Below are 20761 nucleotides of genomic sequence, written 5' to 3' on the forward strand. Positions count from 1 at the left end.
TGCCAACTTGGCTAAATATAGTTTTAAAACATCACATTTAGTTGTGGAATTAAGAGAGGGAAACATTTAGTGCTTCAAATTCATGAACAAAAATTTGCAGAGCTGCTCTACCTTGCAGAGGTTGATCACCAACTCTCAGGCACTTCTTTCTATTTCCTTTGCATCCTCATCTCAATGAACTTCAGGCTTGGCACAATGCTGAATTCTTCTTCCATCACCTTTATATCCACAGTAATTTCTTTGGGCAGGAATCCTTACACCTGTCTCCAACATTCTCCAACTACCCGGACCCTTCCCTCTGATCTCTTACCTCCTCTTGATCTTTTCATTGAGAGCTGTCAGTGTGACATCAGTTCTCTTAATTTCTCCGTTCCTCTCATGCACTCCAACCCATCTCCTTCTGAACTTGCTGCACTCCGTCCTCTCAGGTCCAATCCTGACTTTGTTGTCAAATCCATGGACAAGAATGGTGTTGTTCTTGTCAGGTGTACTGACCTTCAACTTGCAGACGTTGATCACCAACTCTCAGACACTTCTTCCTACTTCCCTGGACTATGGCTTCATCATCGAACACCAAGCCATTGTTTCCAAGACTGTCACTGACATCAGCTCCTCTGGAGCTCTTCCCTTCAAAGGGGATCTTTTCTTCAAAGCCTCTAATTTCTGTCTCCCAACCCTGCACATCCCGCTTCTAGCTTCCAGCTTCCAATCTCCACTACTCCCTCACCTTCCCATGGTCTATATTCGACATATCCCTCTCCTTCCCCGTCACCATTTCTGACTGTCTACCAATATTCATTAGAAGTCCACTGACTTGCACAGCTATCTCAACTACAGCTCTTCACACCTTGCGCCTACAAGGACTTCATGTCATTCTGCCAGTTCCTCCATTGCATCTGTTCTGATAATGCTACCTTCCAAAACTGCATTTCTGACATATCTTCCTTTTTGCTAAGCCAAGGTTCCCATGTAGTTGACAGGACCTGAAATCAGGTTCACCACTCTACTGAAAAGCACCAATTCAAATATTCATCAACCTTAGCAAAAATGTCCTGATATCAGTCATGAAGATATTGTTCAAGAGTTTGAACCATATCTCCTTGCACTACTCTCAACTTCTAATATTTCAAATATACCTTTTCCATACAACTCATTATTCTACATACCTCTATAAGATTACTTCTAAAATACCACTTCCCTAGGCCTCTCCAATTATTTATCACAACCCAGTCTTCTGACCAGGATGTCACTTTTGAGAGTTCCTTTTGCTCTTGCAATTTCAAGAATATATGTCTTACAATCTGTATTATGATTTTTAAAAAATATTTGTCCAGGTTTCTGAGGCCTATAGAATGTAGCATCTTGTGGGTTTTATTCCTTGATACAGGCTTTGGTTAATACAATCCTTCACAAAAATACTTCTGGCTATCCCTATCCTTCTTTTGACTTTGCCATCAATCTGCCATCTTCTGTTAACATTTGTCCCAGATAGACAAAAATTCAATAACTTGTTCCAGTGTGGCATTATCCACTTCAACCTTCACTCTAATGTCTTCCAATTATTCATTTCTTCTATCATGTTCTTGTGTTTTTGTTCATATTCTAAAAGTCTGGATTTTACATGATCTGTGATATTTTGCAGGTCATCTCCTGATTCTGTAAGTCACACTGTCATCAGCATGCTGCAAGATTGTTATGTTCTTGCCACCAATTTTTACCCCTAGAAGTACATATAATTCTCTGAATATTCGTTCTAGGTGCAGATTGAATTTGGTGACAATACACAGCCAAAAATTCATTGAATATTTGTTCTATGCACAAGTTGAACATTTTTTTGCAACAATACACAACCTTGTCGGGCTCCTCACTTCTCCAAAAAACATTCTGGCCTGATGCTCACTATTTGGTCCTAAAATATTCCATTGTCTTGATAAATCTCTCAGTACTGTCAATGTCACATTTCACTAATATGTCTATTAGTTTTTGGCGATGATGCAATTGAATACTTTTGACAAAATCATAATACAGTTTATGAAGAAATTATTTTGACTCACTGTATGTGTTACCTCGAGGAGAAGAGGGCTCTTGTAATGCACTGCTTGATAGTCTAGCTGGACCACCAAATAATGCCACGGAGATTGGTGTAACAGCAGAACAGCAGCGTATATTAGCAATTCGGTGCGCTCTTGTCATTTCATCATAAATAAGCCAATCAGTAGGCAGTGCTTGAACAGCTACAGCTTGTCCATTTGCTGGGGGAATCTAATACAAAGTTAAAGTTTGTACACTAAAGATTAATATATAGTTGCACAAAGAGTAACACAGTTATGAAATAAAAAGTGAAATACTACACATAAGAACATAAGAAATAGGAGGAGTAGGCCATCTAGCCCTTCGAGCCTGCCCCGCCATTCAATAAGATCATGGCTGATCTGTCGCTGCTCAGTTCCACTTTCCCGCCCTCTCCCCATAACCCTTAATCCCCTCTCTTATCAAAAACCCATCAACCCGCGTCTTAAAAATATTTAGCGAGGCAGCCTCCACCACTTCAACGGGCAGAGAATTCCAGAGATTCACCACCCTTTGAGTGAAGAAGTTCCTCCTCAACTCCGTTCTAAACCGCCCCCCTTTTATCTTGAGGCTGTGCCCCCTAGTCCTACTGTCTTTTTTGAGCGGGAAGAGTCTCTCCACCTCTATCCTATCCATCCCATTCATCATCTTATACGTCTCAATGAGATCTCCCCTCAATCTTCTAAACTCTAACGAGTACAAGCCCAGTTTATTCAGCCTCTCCTCATAGCTCAACCCCCTCAACTCCGGCATCAGCCTAGTAAACCTCCTCTGCACTCCCTCCAAGGCCAAAATATCTTTGCACAGGTGCGGCGCCCAAAACTGCACACAGTACTCCAGCTGCGGCCTCACCAATGCCCTATACAGCCACAGCAAGACCTCCCTACTTTTATATTCAATCCCCCTCGCTATGAAGGCCAGCATCCCATTCGCCTTCCTGACCACCTGCTGCACTTGCAAGCTGGGTTTTTGCGACTCATGCACAAGGACCCCGAGGTCCCTCTGCACCGTCGCCTGCTGCAGTTTTTCGCCCCGTAAGTAATAGTCCTTCCTACCATTCTTCCTACCAAAGTGGACCACCTCACACTTGCCAACATTAAATTCCATTTGCCATTTCCTGGCCCATTCGCCCAGCCTATCTAGATCCTTCTGCAGGCTCTCCACACCCTCTGCACAATTTGCCGTTCCCCCAATCTTGGTGTCATCAGCAAATTTCGACACCCTACACTCGGTTCCCTCCTCCAGATCATCTATATAAATGGTAAAAAGCTGAGGCCCCAGCACCGACCCCTGGGGCACTCCACATATTTGAGTGGAGTGGCAAAACATCAATGTTACTTTTCACTTAAATTGTACATACAGTTTTTATAAAGTTTCAAGTTTACCAGATACTGAAAAAGATTCCAAACTAATCTTCCAATGGCAGGAAGTACAAGTCCTACCTTCTTATACTGTGGTTGGCTGAGAACCGAGGTAGGGTGAAATCTGACTTTTTTCTCTTTAGACCCAGTCAACATTAAATTCTCTCGGTCAACGTGGATAAGATTTGGGTACATGCCCGCAACTAAAGCAGCTTTCACCACAGCCCAATTCTCAGAGTTTGTGTTCACATCTCGAATGTCACCTCCCCCTCGTGCCCTCACAAAACCTGAGAGGCAATTTTAAACAAAAGAAAACATTAAGGATGCAAAACAATCAAGTCAAACTGTTCTTCAATATATTTACACAAATAGAAAATTACATATAAAATTAACTATAACTACATTAGAAAGTTTTACAATACTAATTTAAAGCTAATCTGTTCTTATAGAATACACAAAGATCTTGCCTCAAGAAGAAAAAAAATCAGATGTAGTTTTTAATAATACGAAATCTGAAAGCATTTATAGCTCATTTCATGTTGATGATTACTGAATGAAACCACACATTGTTATCTGAAACTGGGCAGCGAGAGAGACACATGATAAATATAACCCAAGTCTGTCCCCCCCACCCACTTGTATAAGCAGCAGCAAGAAAGTGATGCTAGAAAATAGGATCTACACTCCAGCATGCTACATCTGATCCCCAGCCACAAAACTGAAAAGAGCAGGTACATTTAAAATTCTTGTACCCCACCACTTAGAGCAGGAATTCCACAGCATAAGAGAGGCCTCAGCAGAAGGCTTTCCAGCCAGAAGCCAGCCTGATTGACAGACTTGATTTCCAGTCAGTTGGTGAACTGCTGATCTTTGGACTCCAAGGCTCAGCGCCCTCCCTGGTGAGGCTTCCTGGTTATTCATTGGGTTTGGATATGGTGGAACCGGCAACTTCTTGTTGAACTTCAATTTGGGAATAACAATGAGGTGCATACCCTCTTTTACCCTCATCCTTGAAGCAGGGTGGATGCTCACCCACCATCAGGTTTTTTCAAACATCTTAACCTCCCACCCAACTCAAACTTGCTACTTTGAGAGGTTAAAGGTTCCCCCATAACCTTTTTCCCCCGTCACTTCTGAAGACACATACCATCTTATGCTCCTCTTTACGTTACTGTACTCATTTGTGAACTGTTGTTTACAGAATAGATAAAAGAAAACCAGTGAATGTAGCATTATTTGGATTTTCAGAAAGCTTTTGATAAAGCTGCACGTAAGAGGTGGATGTACAAAATTTGGGGTAATATATTGGCATGAGTTGAGAATTGGTTAGAAGACAGTAAACAGAGCAGGGATAAATTGATCTCTGAGTGGCAGACGGCACCAGTGGGGCCCTGCAGGGATCAGTGCTTGGGTCCTAGCTAGTCACAATCTATATCAATAATTTGAATGACAGAACCAAATGTAATATTCCCAAGTTTGCCGATGATACAAAATTTAGTGGGAATGTGACTGGTGAGAAAGATGTAAAGAGGCTTCAAGGCTATTTAGAAAAGTTAAGAGTGGGAAAATACATGGCAGGTGCAGTACAACATAGATAAGTGTTATGTTCTCAACTTCTGTAGGAAAAACAGAATGGCACAGTATAACCTAAATGGTGATAGATTAGGAAATGTCGATGTAGAAAGGGACCCGAGTGCCAGTGTATACAAATCACTGAATGCAAGCACACAGGTGCAGCAAGCAGTTAAAAAAGCAAGTAGTATGTTGGTCTTCATTGCAAGAGGACTTGAATATAAAAGCAAAGGTGGCTTGCTGCAGCTGCACAAGGCCTTGGAGAGACCACACCTGTGCAGTTTTGGTCTCCATGCCTAAGAAATAATTGCAGCAAAGATTCCCTGGACTGATTCTTGACGTGACTATTGTACGAAGAAAAATTGGGTTGACTAGTCCTGTATTCACTAGAGTTTAGAAGAATGAGGGGGAAATGTATAAATGAAATGAAATGTATAAAATTCTGAAATGGCTGGATGGACTGGATGCAGGTTGTTTCTTCTGGCTGGGACTTCTAGAACAAAGAGTCAAAATCTTAGGTAGACCATTTATGACTGAGATGAGGAGAAACTTCTTCAGTCAGAGGAATTTTCCACCACAGGAGGCCAACTCATTGAATATTTTTTAGGAAAGAAAAAGATTTCCAGACTCTAAAGACTTCAAGTGTTATATGGAGATTGCAGTATTATAACATTGAGATAAAGGATCAGTGATAATCACACTGAATGCTGCAACAGGCTTGAAGGGCCAAATTAGCTACTCCTGCTCCTACATTCTATGTTTCTCTATTTCTATGTTTCGTCTATCTCGTAAGCAGCAGCTCAGAGTAACAGCTCAGTCTAAGAAAATCTACACCATTTCCACTGGAACTTTTGGATTTTTACACCAATCTCTACATGCCTAGTCCATCATGGAAATCAACTTTACTGGAAAAGTGAATTCCCCAGCATCATTCTTCAGCTTGTGAAACTGAGGGCATTCACCATTGGACTCATGTCAAACAATACTTTTTTTATTCTGTGGCTTTTGCCCTATAAACCTTTCTCTCTTTGCTCCCAACTTTTATTGGAATGAAAAAGAGGACGCTATATCACGCCCCTCCTCTCGTTTAAGTAATAAGCCATCCTTTTGGAGCTTACGCTATCTCAGGATGACTGTGGGGTTATTTATAGAAATTGGATTGCACAAAATCTTGAAGGGTTGGGAAATACGCCACTGCTAGAAGGTGGGAAATAAAAGGTTGTTTATAGATGAGTGGTGAGAGGAGAAATCAAGGCCATTTAAATTAAATCGCCTTACTGTCTGTAACATTTGAATCTCAGATTTTAAACAGTGTAGCATGAAATACAGAATGTAAACAAACCGATTTTCAATAAAACTGCTACCATTTTAAAACCAATTTCTTCCTGGTCAGTTCATTTTATTAGCAAATGGTTTCCTTGTGATCAACAGAGGGATATATCTTAGAAATGGAAGCAGAGTAAGTCAACTCAAGTAGTAAAAATTGAGACGTAGGCCATCTCCCTACAAGCTATGATGCGTCAACAGTGGTTCACTTTTGAGACAGTACTGGGTGTCCTTTCTGTTTGGCTAGCTGCGAGATTCCCAGTGTTGTGAAATCAATTATCTTCTTCTCAGGATGGTAAGGTCACGGTAGTATCCCTGGGTGGAGGCCAAGGACTATACGCCTTGGCAGACCACAAGTTTCTGCATATGCACATTGAGCGGCAGAGCATCTGTTTGTGCACGCTCTTTTCTATCTTTCTTCCTACGGTTAAAGGGCTCGGCCATCCTGACAGCAGTGCGCCTGCATGGAAAAATGACGCAAGAATTCAATGATAGGGCCCAATATGACAACATAAAAGGAGAGTCATGAATCAATGGAGAGGAACCATTGGAGGTATCAGCAAGGAAAAGGGAGCTGTCCTAAAATGGGTCCCAGGCGGAGGATAATGAGTAATTAAGAGCGAACAGCAGAGAACGTGTCTCCAAGTGGCTTTGTGGCTGGCAGACTTTAAATAATGGGTGAAGCCCTAAAGATCAAAGAAGACAGCAGATGGTTAGTGACTCCATGCTGTAGGCCAGTGGGGTGAAGTTAACCTTGGAGCAGTAGTATTCTCTTCAGCATGGCCTAAAAGCTTAAGTTGACCTTCTGAGTTAGTGCTGGTGTGCAGACTCAGAAATCTTGGGGAAAGGAGTCTCAGGAGATGAGATTGAAACCCTGTGAGGTGCAAAGTCATTGAGGCAATCTTAGTTGGAGCAATGTTTGGAGGGAATCTCAAAACTAGATCTGAGTCAGTGTTTCAATAACACTGGTTGATTTAGTGTTTACTGATGTTTGGGTGGGTTGCTGAGAAATCTGTGCAATCTGTCTTTGTCGCATTTGCATTTCATTGTGCCATGGTATGTTCAATCACAGTTTGCCTGTTAATTCACATGTTCCTCATATTAACTCTGAATATTAGAGTACAAGGTAGATGTTGTAAATTGTTTATCTTTCTGACCTTGTAAAGTGTATTTTTGTTTGTTCAAAATCCGTGGAATCTTGTGGCTTTATTCTCTTAGCCAATGTCTCAAATCTTAAACTTGGTTCACTTTTTAAAAAAAACTTACTGGTCCCCAACCAGTGTGTACCAAGGACTTGGGAGATCTGATCCAGGATCCTATCAGTTAATAAATTTCAGTTTGCATTATGTTCACTTCTATCTACCTGAAGCTCTGAGCTGTCCCAACAATTGGGTCCTCATGCCAATAATGATTTCCATTGTAGCTTGAGAAAGAAAGTTCTTTTCACAGAATGCTCTCTCCCACCCATCACTGCGGGCTTTTTGCCAAGCCTGAAAGAAGATAATTCAAAGCAAATCAAATATCTAAAATCACACATCAAATAGATCAAACTCTCATATTGTTTAATGCAAATTTACAGATATTGTTCCCCAATTCAACAGCACCTATTGACAAACTTACTTGACCAATATTTCTGTTGCATGCATATCTTTGAGCACATGAAACACAAAGCAACCAAAAACAAAAAAAAACTCTATTCTCATTGGTATCATACTTGGCATAGCACTTAGTATAGAAATGTTCTTACAGAAATGGCATAAATGAGATAGTAATTCAGTTGTGGAGACTAATAGTCCAGAGAATTTGAAATCAAATCCCATGGCAGTTTGAAAATTTGAATTCCTTTCAAAGAAAAACCTGGTAATGCAAAACAAGCATCAGTTTTTTTAAAAAATTAACAGCGAAATTGACACCAGTGTGACACAAATCATTTATGGTAGAAAGAGAGCAGAGAGAAAACGCAACATGAAGGGGACAATTCTAAACAGGATGCAGGAGCAGAGAAACATAGGTTTATTAGATGTGCATAATTCATTGAAGGTGGTCGGGCAAGTTGAGACAGCCATTACTAAAGCACACAGTATCTTCAAGAGCATAGAAAGCTAAATTAAATTTAAGTAAAACACTGGTTTGGCCTCAACTGGAGCACTGCGTCCAGTTCTGGGCAGCATACTTTAGGAAGGCTGTAAAGGAAGTGGAGAGGATCCAGAAAAGATTCACAAGTATAGTTCCAGGATGAGGAACCACAGTTACACAGACAGATTGGAGAAATGTGGACGGTTTTCCTTGAAGGGAAGGTTGAGAAGAGAATAGTCTGAACAGAGCGATTGTCTGGGAGAAATTGTCCCCGTTGATGAAACAATCAAGAAGCAAAGGCCACAGGTTTAGACAGATTGATAAAAGAAGCAAGGGCAACATGTGGAAAAACCTTTTCGCAATGTGAATGGTTAAGATCTGGAATGTACTTAGTCTGTGATGGAGGCAGGGTCAATCAAGGCATTCAAAATTCAAAAGAATGTTCAGGGCTATGGGGTGAAGGTGGGGGAAGAGCACTAGGGGAAGTGTTCCTTAAGAGAGCCAGCACTGACACAACAGGTCAAATCACCTCCTTCTGTGCTGTAACCATTCATGGTTCTATGAACAGATTTGTCCAACTCTCTTTCCCTTACACAAAACCACATGACACTGCTTGATCATATTATGATTTTCTAAATGTCCCGCTATTAGATAATAACAGAATTTCACTCTCATCCTCCAAACCCCCTCTCAGAAGTACCCAATCCACAGTCTATGGCCAGAATTCTCTGATGTAATTTGCCCTATCACTAGTGAGAATGGAAGATTTGGCACTCAACCAATTCTCCATTTACAGAAGCAGGACCAGAGAATCCCAGCCACAGAAAATCCCAAGCCAATATCCTCTAGCATCTCCAAATGTTAGTTGTATATTAATTGTACACAGTTGGTAGGCATTAATTAGGGATTCACTTCTGTTCCTATAAATAGGAACAGACTGTAACTGTGTCTGTTGGGTTAACCAATGCATATTTGTGATGCATATCTTTGTAAAAAAGCACTTATGAAAGTGTTAAGGATTAGCTTCAGTGATTTCCTTCACTTATTGGCTTTCTGGCATATAACATCTTGGTTTCTTTTTTATTTCTCAACCAAGTGTTAATCTCCTCAGTGACATCATCCAAAAGTACATCATTTCTACATTTATGCTGACAACACCCAGCTCCACCTCACCTCCACTACCTCTGATTTTTTAAATTGCTTGTCCAATATCCAGTGTTGGGCAGACAGAAATTTCCTCCAAATAAATATCAGGAAAGCCAAAGCCATTGGCTTCAGTCCCCCTTGCAAATTTTGTTCCCTAGTCACTGACTCCATTCCTGTTCTGGGTACTGCCAGAGGCTAAATCAGATCATTCATAATCTTATTGTCCTACCTGACCCCAAGATAAACTTCTGGCCACACATCTGAATCACTATCAAGATTGCCTAGTTCCATTTCCATAACATCACCTATTGCCAACCCTTCCTCACCCCATTTGCTGCAAATACTCTCATAAGAACATAAGAAATAGGAGCAGGAGTAGGCCATCTAGCCCTTCGAGCCTGCCCCGCCATTCAATAAGATCATGACTGATCTGATGGCTCATCCATGTCTTTATGAGAAATTGTTCCCATCGATAAAACAATCAAGAAGCAAAGGCCACAGGTTTAGACAGATTGATAAAAGAAGATGATGGACATGGCTCATCCATGTCTTTATCACCATAGACGTAACCATATCAGTACTCTCCTGGTTTGCCTCCCACCTCCATAAATTTGAGCTCATCTTAAGAACATAAGAAATAGGAGCAGGAGTAGGCCATCTAGCCCTTCGAGCCTGCCCCGCCATTCAATAAGATCGTGGCTGATCTGTCGTGGCTCAGTTCCACATTCCCGCCCTCTCCCCATAACCCTTAATCCCCTCTCTTATCAAAAACCCATCAACCCACGTCTTAAAAATATTTAGCGAGGCAGCCTCCACCACTTCAACGGGCAGAGAATTCCAGAGATTCACCACCCTTTGAGTGAAGAAGTTCCTCCTCAACTCTGTTCTAAACCGCGCCCCCCCCCTTTATCTTGAGGCTGTGCCCCCTAGTCCTACTGTCCTTTCTGAGCGGGAAGAGCCTCTCCACCTCTATCCTATCCATCCCATTCATCATCCTATATGTCTCAATGAGATCGCCCCTCAATCTTCTAAACTCTAACGAGTACAAGCCTAGTTTATTCAGCCTCTCCTCATAGCTCAACCCCCTCAACTCCGGCATCAGCCTAGTGAACCTCCTCTGCACTCCCTCCAAGGCCAAAATATCCTTGCGTAAGTACGGCACCCAAAACTGCACACAGTACTCCAGCTGCGGCCTCACCAATGCCCTATACAGCCGCAGCAAGACCTCCCTACTTTTATATTCAATCCCCCTCACTATGAAGGCCAGCATCCCATTTGCCTTCCTGACCACCTGCTGCACCTGCAAGCTGGGTTTTTGCGACTCATGCACAAGGACCCCGAGGTCCCTCTGCACCGTCGCCTGCTGCAGTTTTTCGCCACGTAAGTAATAATCCTTCCTACCATTATTCCTACCAAAGTGGACCACCCCACACTTGCCAACATTAAATTCCATTTGCCAGTTCCTGGCCCATTCGCCCAGCCGATCTAGATCCTTCTGCAGACTCTCCACACCCTCCGCACAATTTGCCGTTCCACCAATCTTGGTGTCATCAGCAAATTTCGACACCCTACACTCGGTTCCCTCCTCCAGATCATCTATATAAATGGTAAATAGCTGAGGCCCCAGCACCGACCCCTGGGGCACTCCACTAGTCACCAACAGCCAATCCGAATAGCACCCATTGACCCCCACTCTCTGCCTCCTATTTGACAACCAATCCTCTACCCACGCTAACACCCTACCCCCAACTCCATGTCCCCTGACCTTCTGCAATAACCTCTTGTGAGGTACCTTGTCAAACGCCTTCTGAAAATCAAGACCGACCACATCCACCGGCTCTCCTTTATCCACCGCCCGAGACACATCCTCATAGAACTCCAGTAAATTTGTCAGACACAACTTCCCTTTAACAAAACCGTGCTGCGTCTGCTCTATCAAGCAATTCCCCTCAAGATGCCTCGCTATTTCCTCCTTGATGACGGATTCTAACATTTTACCTACAACAGACGTTAAACTAACCGGCCTATAATTCCCCGCCTTTTGCCTGGCACCCTTCTTAAACAACGGCGTAACATTAGCCGTTTTCCAATCTTCTGGCACTTCCCCGGAATCCAGCGACGTCTGGAAAATAACCACCAAGGGATCCTCTATCACCTCCGCCATTTCTTTCAGAACCCTCGGAAGCATTCCATCCGGTCCTGGGGACTTGTCCACAATCAGTCCCTCCAGTCTGTCGAGCACCGCCTCTCTAGTAACAGTAATGTCATTGAGACCCTCCTGTCCTACCACCTTTCCATCTCTAACATCCAGCAAATTATTCACGTCCTCCTTCGTGAAGACCGAGGCAAAAAAGTTATTCAAGACCTCAGCCATATCCCCATCCCCTACCACTAAGTCCCCCTTCTCATCCTCTAAGGGTCCAACGTTCACCCTAGCCAGCCTCTTCCTTTTTATATATTTATAAAAACTCTTGCTATCCTTTTTTGTATTAAGCGCTAGCCCAGCTTCATAGTTTCTCCTACCCTTCTTTATCAAATTCTTTGTCAATCTTTGTTGACATTTAAACCTCTCCCAATCCTCTTCTCACCCACTACTCTTAGCTACTCTAAACGCCTCCGCTTTTAGTTTAACACTTTCCTTCACCTCCTTCGTTATCCACGGCTTATTACCTCTCCTCTTACGGTCCTTTTTGACCATCGGAATAAATTTCTGCTGAGCGCCAAGATCTCCTTAAAGATCCTCCACTGCTCCTCAGCAGACCTACCTTCCAACGCGCTCCCCCAGTCCACATTTGCCAATTCTTCTCTCATCCTACCGTACTCCCCTCTGTTCAAACAAAGGACACAGGTCCGGGAACCCACTTTCTCCTCCTCCATCTGCACCAGAAACTCCACCATACAATGATCACTGTCCCCAAGAGGATCCTTCACCGCAAGGTCCCTGATTCTACCCACCTCATTACATAGCACCAGATCCAAGATAGCTTGCTCCCTCGTCGGCTCCAACACACACTGTTCCAGGAAACTATCCCGGCAGCATTCCAAGAACTCCTCGAGCCCACCGCGTCCAACATGGGTCGACCAATCAATATGCAGATTGAAATCCCCCATAACTACGGCCGTCCCATTCCTGCACGCCACACTTATTTGCGTGTTAACAGCCCGCCCCACCTCTAGATCATTATTCGGGGGCCTGTAGATGACACCCACCAGCGACTTCCTCCCTTTGCTGTTCCTAATCTCTACCCACAACGATTCCACTTTCTGCTCTTTGGCTCCAATATCATCCCTTGCTACCACCCTGATGCTATCCTTAATCAGAGTAAAAAGTCTGACAACACCAGGTTTTAGTCCAACCTATTTATTTGATAATATACTCACAAGCTTTCGAGGGACACCCTCTTCTGAGAGGGTGTCCCTCGAAAGCTTGTGAGTATATTATCAAATAAATAGGTTGGACTAAAACCTGGTGTTGTCAGACTTTTTACTGTGTTTACGCCAGTCCAACGCCGGCATACCCACATCATCCTTAATCAGCACAGCTACGCACCCCTCCTTTTTCCTCCTGCCTATCCTTCCTAAACACTTGATACCCCTGAACATTCAGCTCCCAGTCCCTGTCACCTTGCAGCCACGTCTCTGTAATGGCCACCAGATCATATCCATTTGTGCTGATCTGCGCCACAAGCTCATCCACTTTATTCCGAATGCTTCGTGCATTCAGATAAAGCGTCTTCATCCCAGCCTTCACCTGGACCCTATTTGCCGGAACGCCACCAACCATACTCACGCCCCCTACTCCCTTTACTATTGGGACATCCTCGGCCTCTACCCTTACCTGTACCCTCTCCTTAACTTTAGACCCTGTGATGTCACCTACCCTCGCACCCTCTCCCCCCCCGCCGCCCCCCCCGCCCCAATTAGTTTAAAGCCCTGTCTACAGTCCTCTTTACACGATTCGCCAGGACTCTGGTCCCAGCACGGTTCAGACCAACCCCATCCCACCCGAACAGGTCCCACCTACCCCAACACTGATGCCAGTGCCCCATAAATTCAAACCCATTCCTCCCACACCACTCCCTGAGCCACCCATTCACTTCCTTAATCCTATCAACCCTATGCCCGTTCTGCATTCGGTTCAGGCAGTAGCCCAGAGATAACCACCTTGTCGGTTCTACTTTTTAATTCCATTCCCAGCTTTTCATATTCCCTCCCCAGATCCTCAGTTCGCATTTTGCCTATGTCGTTGGCACCCACATGTACCACAACGACCGGATTCTCACCCTCCCACTCCAGGTTCCTCTGCAGCCCAGATGTGACATCCCTGACCCGAGCACCAGGCAGACAACACACCCTTCTGTGCACTTTGTCATTGTGACAAAGGACAGTGTCAATACCCTTCACCCCACTATCCCCAATTACTACTACGTTCCTTTTCACCTTCTCTTTGCCTATGTCCTGCAACATCACTGTACCGTTTGCAGTTTGCTCACCGACCTCACCTCCCTCGTCCTCGTCCACACTGGAAGCAAGAACCTCAAACCTGTTATGCAGATTGAGAGGCTGAGGCCTCCGCTCCCCACCCCCCTTCCTCCGCTCAGCAGCCCCCTCTTGTTCCTGACCCTTAGAGTTAGCCAGTCCAGGAGGGGTGGATGTCACTTGCACCCCATTGACAATGGCACCCTCTCTCCCCCTGATGAGCTTCAGTGTCTGTAGCTCAGAGGCCAGCTCATCTACCTTGAGCTGGAGCTCCTCCAGCAACCTGCACTTACTGCAGACATGGTCACTGGGAAGGACCCTGGGGTCCACCAGTTCCCACATCATACAGAAACAACACATCACATGCCCCTCCATTATTCACTGTAGTAGTATCGAAAATTTCCACACAAACTTACCTGGCCCTTTTTCTCCTAAGCCCTTTTGATCTTAAGCCCTAATAGCTCACTCTGCTTCCCTCTCACTCTGCTGCCCGCTCCAACACTGCCCGCTGTCTACACCAGGCCTCCTTTTAAACCTGGCGCTGTTTGAAAGCCTGCTGCCCCACAACTCCCTTCTAACCACTCCCTCAGAATTCTTAAAGCGGTAAATACAAAAAGCCCGCAAAAATGCTTTTAAATGATTTAAACAGTTCTGTAAGTTCTTAAACTCTGCTGCTCATCTCCTAAATTGTGCCAGATTCAATCACCATCCTGCTCACTGACTTATAACGGCCATTAATCTGACTGGGTTTTAAAATTCTCATTCTTATTTTCAAAATGCCATATCCACATTCCTCCCTATTTCTGTAATTTCCTTAAGCCCTAGAAGCCTCCAAGGTCTCTGCATTCCTCCAATTCTGGCCTCGACCATCCTCGATTTTAACCACTCCAACACCAATGCATCACAATGATGTCTGAATTCCTGATTGTGAATGCAACATATCCTGGACCATAATAAAAATTTCAGAAGCTCACCTGGAAAGCTCTTAAAAGGGCCATGTGATCACTGAATGTTCCTGCAGCAAAGCGCTTTCTACACAGCATAGAAGCACGCTTTTGTGAAGGTTGCACGGGTAGAACAAATGGATCTCGATAGGCCAGAGTGCAGGCAATAGTGAGAATAGGATCAAGGCACTTCAAAACTACAGCACAAAGAACCATCTTGCCCAAATGAGGTTCCACAGGAAGGTCTGCTAGGTGGTAACCAAGTTCTGTTAAATCTTCCCAGCTGTCCATGGCATCTATGGTCTGGAAAAAAATTAATACAATGAATTTGTTCCTGATATTCCTGTATTTTAAAATGTATTCCTCATTCATAAGAGGATAAACGTCTTCATACCTTAAGCATCTGAACTGCATTTCTAACAATAAGTGAAGGTGGGGGCTCTGGTGCCTTTGCAAGGAAATCTGCAATTGGGCAATTGATTGGAGCAAGCAGTTTGGTATGCAGGCAAAGTTCCTAAGGATATACAAATATGCAAATGAATCCATTAACCAAAGTTTAGACTAGTCTGATTAATAATGTCTTTTTACAGATAGTTAATTCAGAGTGAGAATGATCTTTAATACTTTCACAGACTCGTCCACTATACTATGCATTTATTGCTTGAGAAAAATCAATTTTCAGTACCTTTTGGCAAAAAAATTGTTAGTAACAGTGGTGACTAAATTCAAAATGCACTCCATTTAACTCTGGGTAAAACAAGGAAATTATAAACATTTATAATCACTCATTAGAAAAAAAGTATTATGTTTACAACAAAGCAAACACACACCTGCAGTGGCATCCGTAGCAATTCGGGAGTTTGGAATTCTAACAGGTTTTGGAATCGCAATCTACTAAATAGGTGAAAACAAATTCCTGGTCGGCAGCGCCCTGCCCTGTTAAAAACACACAGGAATACAGTATAGTTAAACAGTAAGAAAAGACAAGTTATCCTTCTCTGTGTATAAACAATTTAATATGCCACAAAATCTCATGTTACAAAACGCAACATTCAGCAAAATATTTAGAAATCATTCAAATCAGTCAATGTCAGCTTGACCAAAGTTTAAGTGATATTCTACAGAGCAGAGCTTCAAGTTTAAGTCTTGCTTTTATATTAACCACCAAACCCCGACAGTGCAAAAGGAGGTTATTCTGCCCATCGTGTCTGCACCGACTCTCTGAAGAATTATCTTTTCCAAGCCCAGCCCCTCACCACCACCCTACCCCTGAAATTCCACAAATGTTACCATGACTAATCCATCTAACCCACACATCTTGGGACACTAAGGTGCAATTAAGCATGACCACTCCCTAACCCACACATAATTGGATGCTATTCGCTTCCTCAAGCAATATGGGCATACTGCATCTTGGGGGATGACATTGCTGCTCAATATTTGACCAAACCAACAACGCAATCTTGAGTACAACAGCAGCCTCTCTGTGATCAAAACCTGATGTTTACCTTTTCTATACATTTCACGGTCAGTGGAAAACAAAAAAAAATACTGCGGATATTGAAAATCTGAAATAAGTGAAAATCTGAAATTTAGAGAAATAATTTGATTAGGGATAGTCAACACAGCTTTGTGAAGGGTAGGTCGTGCCTCACAAACCTTATTGAGTTCTTTGAGAAGGTGACCAAAGAGGTGGATAAAGGTAAAGCAGTTGATGTGGTGTATATGGATTTTAGCAAAGCGTTTGATAAGGTTCCCCATGGTAAGCTACTGCAGAAAGTACGGATGCATGGGATTGAGGGTGATTTAGCAGTTTGGATCAGGAATTGGCTAACTGATAGAAGACAAAGGGTGGTGGTTGATGGGAAATATTCAACCTAATAATATTCAGTTACTAGTGGTGTACCTCAGGGATCTGTTTTGGGGCCACTGCTGTTTGTCATTTTTATAAATGACCTAGATGAGGGTGTAGAAGGATGGGTTAGTAAATTTGCGGATGAACTAAAGTCAGAGGAGTTGTAGGCAGTGAGGATGGATGTTACAGTTTGCAGAGAGACATAGATAAGCTGCAGAGCTGGGCTGAGAGATGGCAAATGGAGTATAATGCAGAAAAGCGTGAGGTGATTCACTTTGGAAAGAGTAACAGGATCACAGAATATAGGGCTAATGGAAGGACTCTTGGTAGTGTTGACGAGCAGCGAGATCTTGTGTACATGTGCACAGATCCCTGAAAGTTGGCACCCAGGTTGAAAAGGTTAAGAAGGTGTACAGTGTGTCAGCTTTTATTGGTAGAGGGATTGAATTTCAGAGCCGCGAGATTATGTTGCAACTGTACAAAACTCTGGTGCGGCCACACTTGGAGTATTGCGTACAGTTCTGGTCGCCACATTATAAGAAAGACATGGAAGCATTGGAAAGGGTGCACAGCAGGTTCACCAGGATGTTGCCTGGTATGGTGGGAAGGTCTTATGAGGAAAGACTGAGGGACTTGAGGTTGTTTTTGTTAGAGAGAAGGTTAACAGGTGACCTAATTGAGGCATACAAGATGATCAGAGGATTAGATAGGGTGGATAGTGAGAGCCTTTTTCCTCGGATGGTGATGGCTAACATGAGGGGACATAGCTTTAAATTGAGGGGTGATAATTATAGGACAGATGTCAGAGGTAGGTTCTTTACTCAGAGGGTAGTAAGGGTGTGGAATGCCCTGCCTGCAGCAGTTGTGGACTCACCAACTTTAAGGGCATTCAAATGGTCATTGGATAGGCATATGGATAACATTGGAATAGTTGAGGTTAGAGGGTCATTAGATTTGTTCCATTGGCTGAAGCAACATCAAGGACCGAAGGGCCTGTACTGTGCTGTCATGTTTTATGTTCTATAAAAGAGAAATCACTGGAAATACTCAGTATTGTGAAGAGGAATACAGAGTGAGTGTTTCAGGCTAATTACTTTTTAATCAGAACACATCTACAGCAATATATCTGACTCTACTTCTCTTGGGCCTGACTGCTAAGCATTTCCAGAATTTTCTGTTTCGATTTCCTTATTGGAGGACTTGTGAATAGATCGCAACACTGAAGTTACCAGTAAATACCCCCAAAGCCAATCTTTGGGTGAAGGGCTGCACATGGGTGAAGGGCTGCACATGGGTGAAGGGCTGCACATGGGTGAAGGGCTGCACATGGGTGAAGGGCTGCACATGGGTGAAGGGCTGCACATGGGTGAAGGGCTGCACATGGGTGAAGGGCTGCACATGGGTGAAGGGCTGCACATGGGTGAAGGGCTGCACATGGGTGAAGGGCTGCACATGGGTGAAGGGCTGCACATGGGTGAAGGGCTGCACATGGGTGAAGGGCTGCACATGGGTGAAGGGCTGCACATGGGTGAAGGGCTGCACATGGGTGAAGGGCTGCACATGGGTGAAGGGCTGCACATGGGTGAAGGGCTGCACATGGGTGAAGGGCTGCACATGGGTGAAGGGCTGCACATGGGTGAAGGGCTGCACATGGGTGAAGGGCTGCACATGGGTGAAGGGCTGCACATGGGTGAAGGGCTGCACATGGGTGAAGGGCTGCACATGGGTGAAGGGCTGCACATGGGTGAAGGGCTGCACATGGGTGAAGGGCTGCACATGGGTGAAGGGCTGCACATGGGTGAAGGGCTGCACATGGGTGAAGGGCTGCACATGGGTGAAGGGCTGCACATGGGTGAAGGGCTGCACATGGGTGAAGGGCTGCACATGGGTGAAGGGCTGCACATGGGTGAAGGGCTGCACATGGGTGAAGGGCTGCACATGGGTGAAGGGCTGCACATGGGTGAAGGGCTGCACATGGGTGAAGGGCTGCACATGGGTGAAGGGCTGCACATGGGTGAAGGGCTGCACATGGGTGAAGGGCTGCACATGGGTGAAGGGCTGCACATGGGTGAAGGGCTGCACATGGGTGAAGGGCTGCACATGGGTGAAGGGCTGCACATGGGTGAAGGGCTGCACATGGGTGAAGGGCTGCACATGGGTGAAGGGCTGCACATGGGTGAAGGGCTGCACATGGGTGAAGGGCTGCACATGGGTGAAGGGCTGCACATGGGTGAAGGGCTGCACATGGGTGAAGGGCTGCACATGGGTGAAGGGCTGCACATGGGTGAAGGGCTGCACATGGGTGAAGGGCTGCACATGGGTGAAGGGCTGCACATGGGTGAAGGGCTGCACATGGGTGAAGGGCTGCACATGGGTGAAGGGCTGCACATGGGTGAAGGGCTGCACATGGGTGAAGGGATTAAAGACTGCTGTGCTGCGGACAGTTCTCCAAAGAATAACTGTATTGACGATAACCACAACAAATGTCCTTTGTGTCAGGCAATAAATTAAAAGCAAAATACTGTAAATGCTGGAGATCAGAAATGAAAACAACAAATGCTGGAAAAACTCAGGTCTGTGTGCAGTTGTGGAGAGAAAACCCAAACTGATCTTTGGGTTTCAAAGAAGAGTTATATTGGACTCAAAACATTAACTTTGTTTCTCTCTCCACAGACACTGCCAAACCTATTGAGGTTTTTCAGCATTGTTTTCACTCTCTTTCTCTGATATGCAACACTTCGTCTACATCTGGATCAAGACTGCAATGACATCTAGAGGTGAGCGTTAAATGTAGAATCCAAACTAACCTTTAATAGATTATGGGTGAATAAAGTTTGCTTGATGTTATTCATTCCATAACTTTTCTGATGATTGAGGAGACGTATAGGGCAGTAATTCATTTTAATGTATCTTATTTTTTGAAAATAAGACGCACCTGATTATCAGGTAAATGCCAGTGTTACAGGTGAATAGCTTGGCTAAGATAACTTAAACTTCTTATATTCTTATAAATATGTTTAAATGGCAAAAGTAGAGTAATCATAATACCTTCCCTTCCTCTGGATGGCACTTGCTTTAGAAATCCATACCATTTTCAACATTGTGACAGAGTTAAGTGCATCAAATGATTTCTGGAACAAAAATGCAATTGAAACAATTAAATGTTCCTATGTTCATAGTATTGTAGATATATTTGGATGCGCGTTGATTAAAATTACCTCTTTCACTTTCCCAGAATCAATGACAAATACCACATCATTGACAGTAATACTCGTCTCTGCAATATTTGTGGAAAGAATCTGAAATAAGACAAAAGAATCAATTGTGCTTTAAGTGAATGCAATAATGAATCTCAATTCTGGGGTTTTATTTTAAACTTACAATCTTACGAATTCCACCAGGTAGGGTTTTTAACACTTTCTTTTGGTCAGATGTCTGCATGTTTGAATGAAGCATAAAAACCTGTAACCTAAGACAGAACAAAGTATTGTATTGTTTAGATATTTACTTGCATGAAATAAATGTAAACATTTTTTTTACAATACCCCAAGAGAGTTCACTAATTCCATAACTCAACTATGCATCTGCAAAAATAATTAATTATATCAACTTTACTTGTATTTAAGGGATTATTTATCTACACACCAGACGCTATATGTGACTAGTTCTATGTTCTGCACCGTTATTCTTCTGAACATCTTCAATCTTGTAAAAGCATCTGCAAGTGTCTGATTATTTTCTTTCTATTCAAAAACACCATTGTAAGAACATAAGAACTAGGAGCAGGAGTAGGCCATCTAACCCCTTGAGCCAGCTCCACCATGCAATAAGATCATGGCTGAGCTTTTCATGGAGTCAGCTCCACTTACCTGCCTGCTCACCATAACCTTTAATTCCTTTACTGTTCAAAAATTTATCTATCCTTGCCTTAA

At 43.6% G+C, this 20761-nt stretch overlaps 1 protein-coding gene across 6 annotated transcripts in view; it reads right to left on the reverse strand.

The window, feature by feature from the left end:
* Positions 1 to 20761, reverse strand: part of ythdc2 (YTH domain containing 2) — a 102895-nt gene that overhangs the window by 27531 nt on the left and 54603 nt on the right. For 4 of the 6 annotated variants that reach the window (XM_080188996.1, XM_080188995.1, XM_080189000.1 and 1 more), the window contains exons 16-24: positions 20211 to 20298; positions 20048 to 20128; positions 19878 to 19960; positions 15805 to 15910; positions 15369 to 15488; positions 15005 to 15277; positions 7693 to 7819; positions 3513 to 3718; positions 2055 to 2262 (exon numbers count right to left, since the gene is read on the reverse strand). In XM_080188996.1, the coding sequence (XP_080045122.1) occupies positions 2055 to 2262; positions 3513 to 3718; positions 7693 to 7819; positions 15005 to 15277; positions 15369 to 15488; positions 15805 to 15910; positions 19878 to 19960; positions 20048 to 20128; positions 20211 to 20298 (1292 nt within the window). The remainder of the gene's footprint in view (positions 1 to 2054; positions 2263 to 3512; positions 3719 to 7692; positions 7820 to 15004; positions 15278 to 15368; positions 15489 to 15804; positions 15911 to 19877; positions 19961 to 20047; positions 20129 to 20210; positions 20299 to 20761) is intronic. The other 2 variants (XM_080188999.1, XM_080188997.1) reach the window with 1 other exon arrangement.

The sequence above is a fragment of the Carcharhinus amblyrhynchos genome, chromosome 5 (assembly GCF_965287045.1).
Source record: "Carcharhinus amblyrhynchos chromosome 5, sCarAmb.v2.hapA, whole genome shotgun sequence".
NCBI lineage: Eukaryota > Metazoa > Chordata > Chondrichthyes > Carcharhiniformes > Carcharhinidae > Carcharhinus > Carcharhinus amblyrhynchos.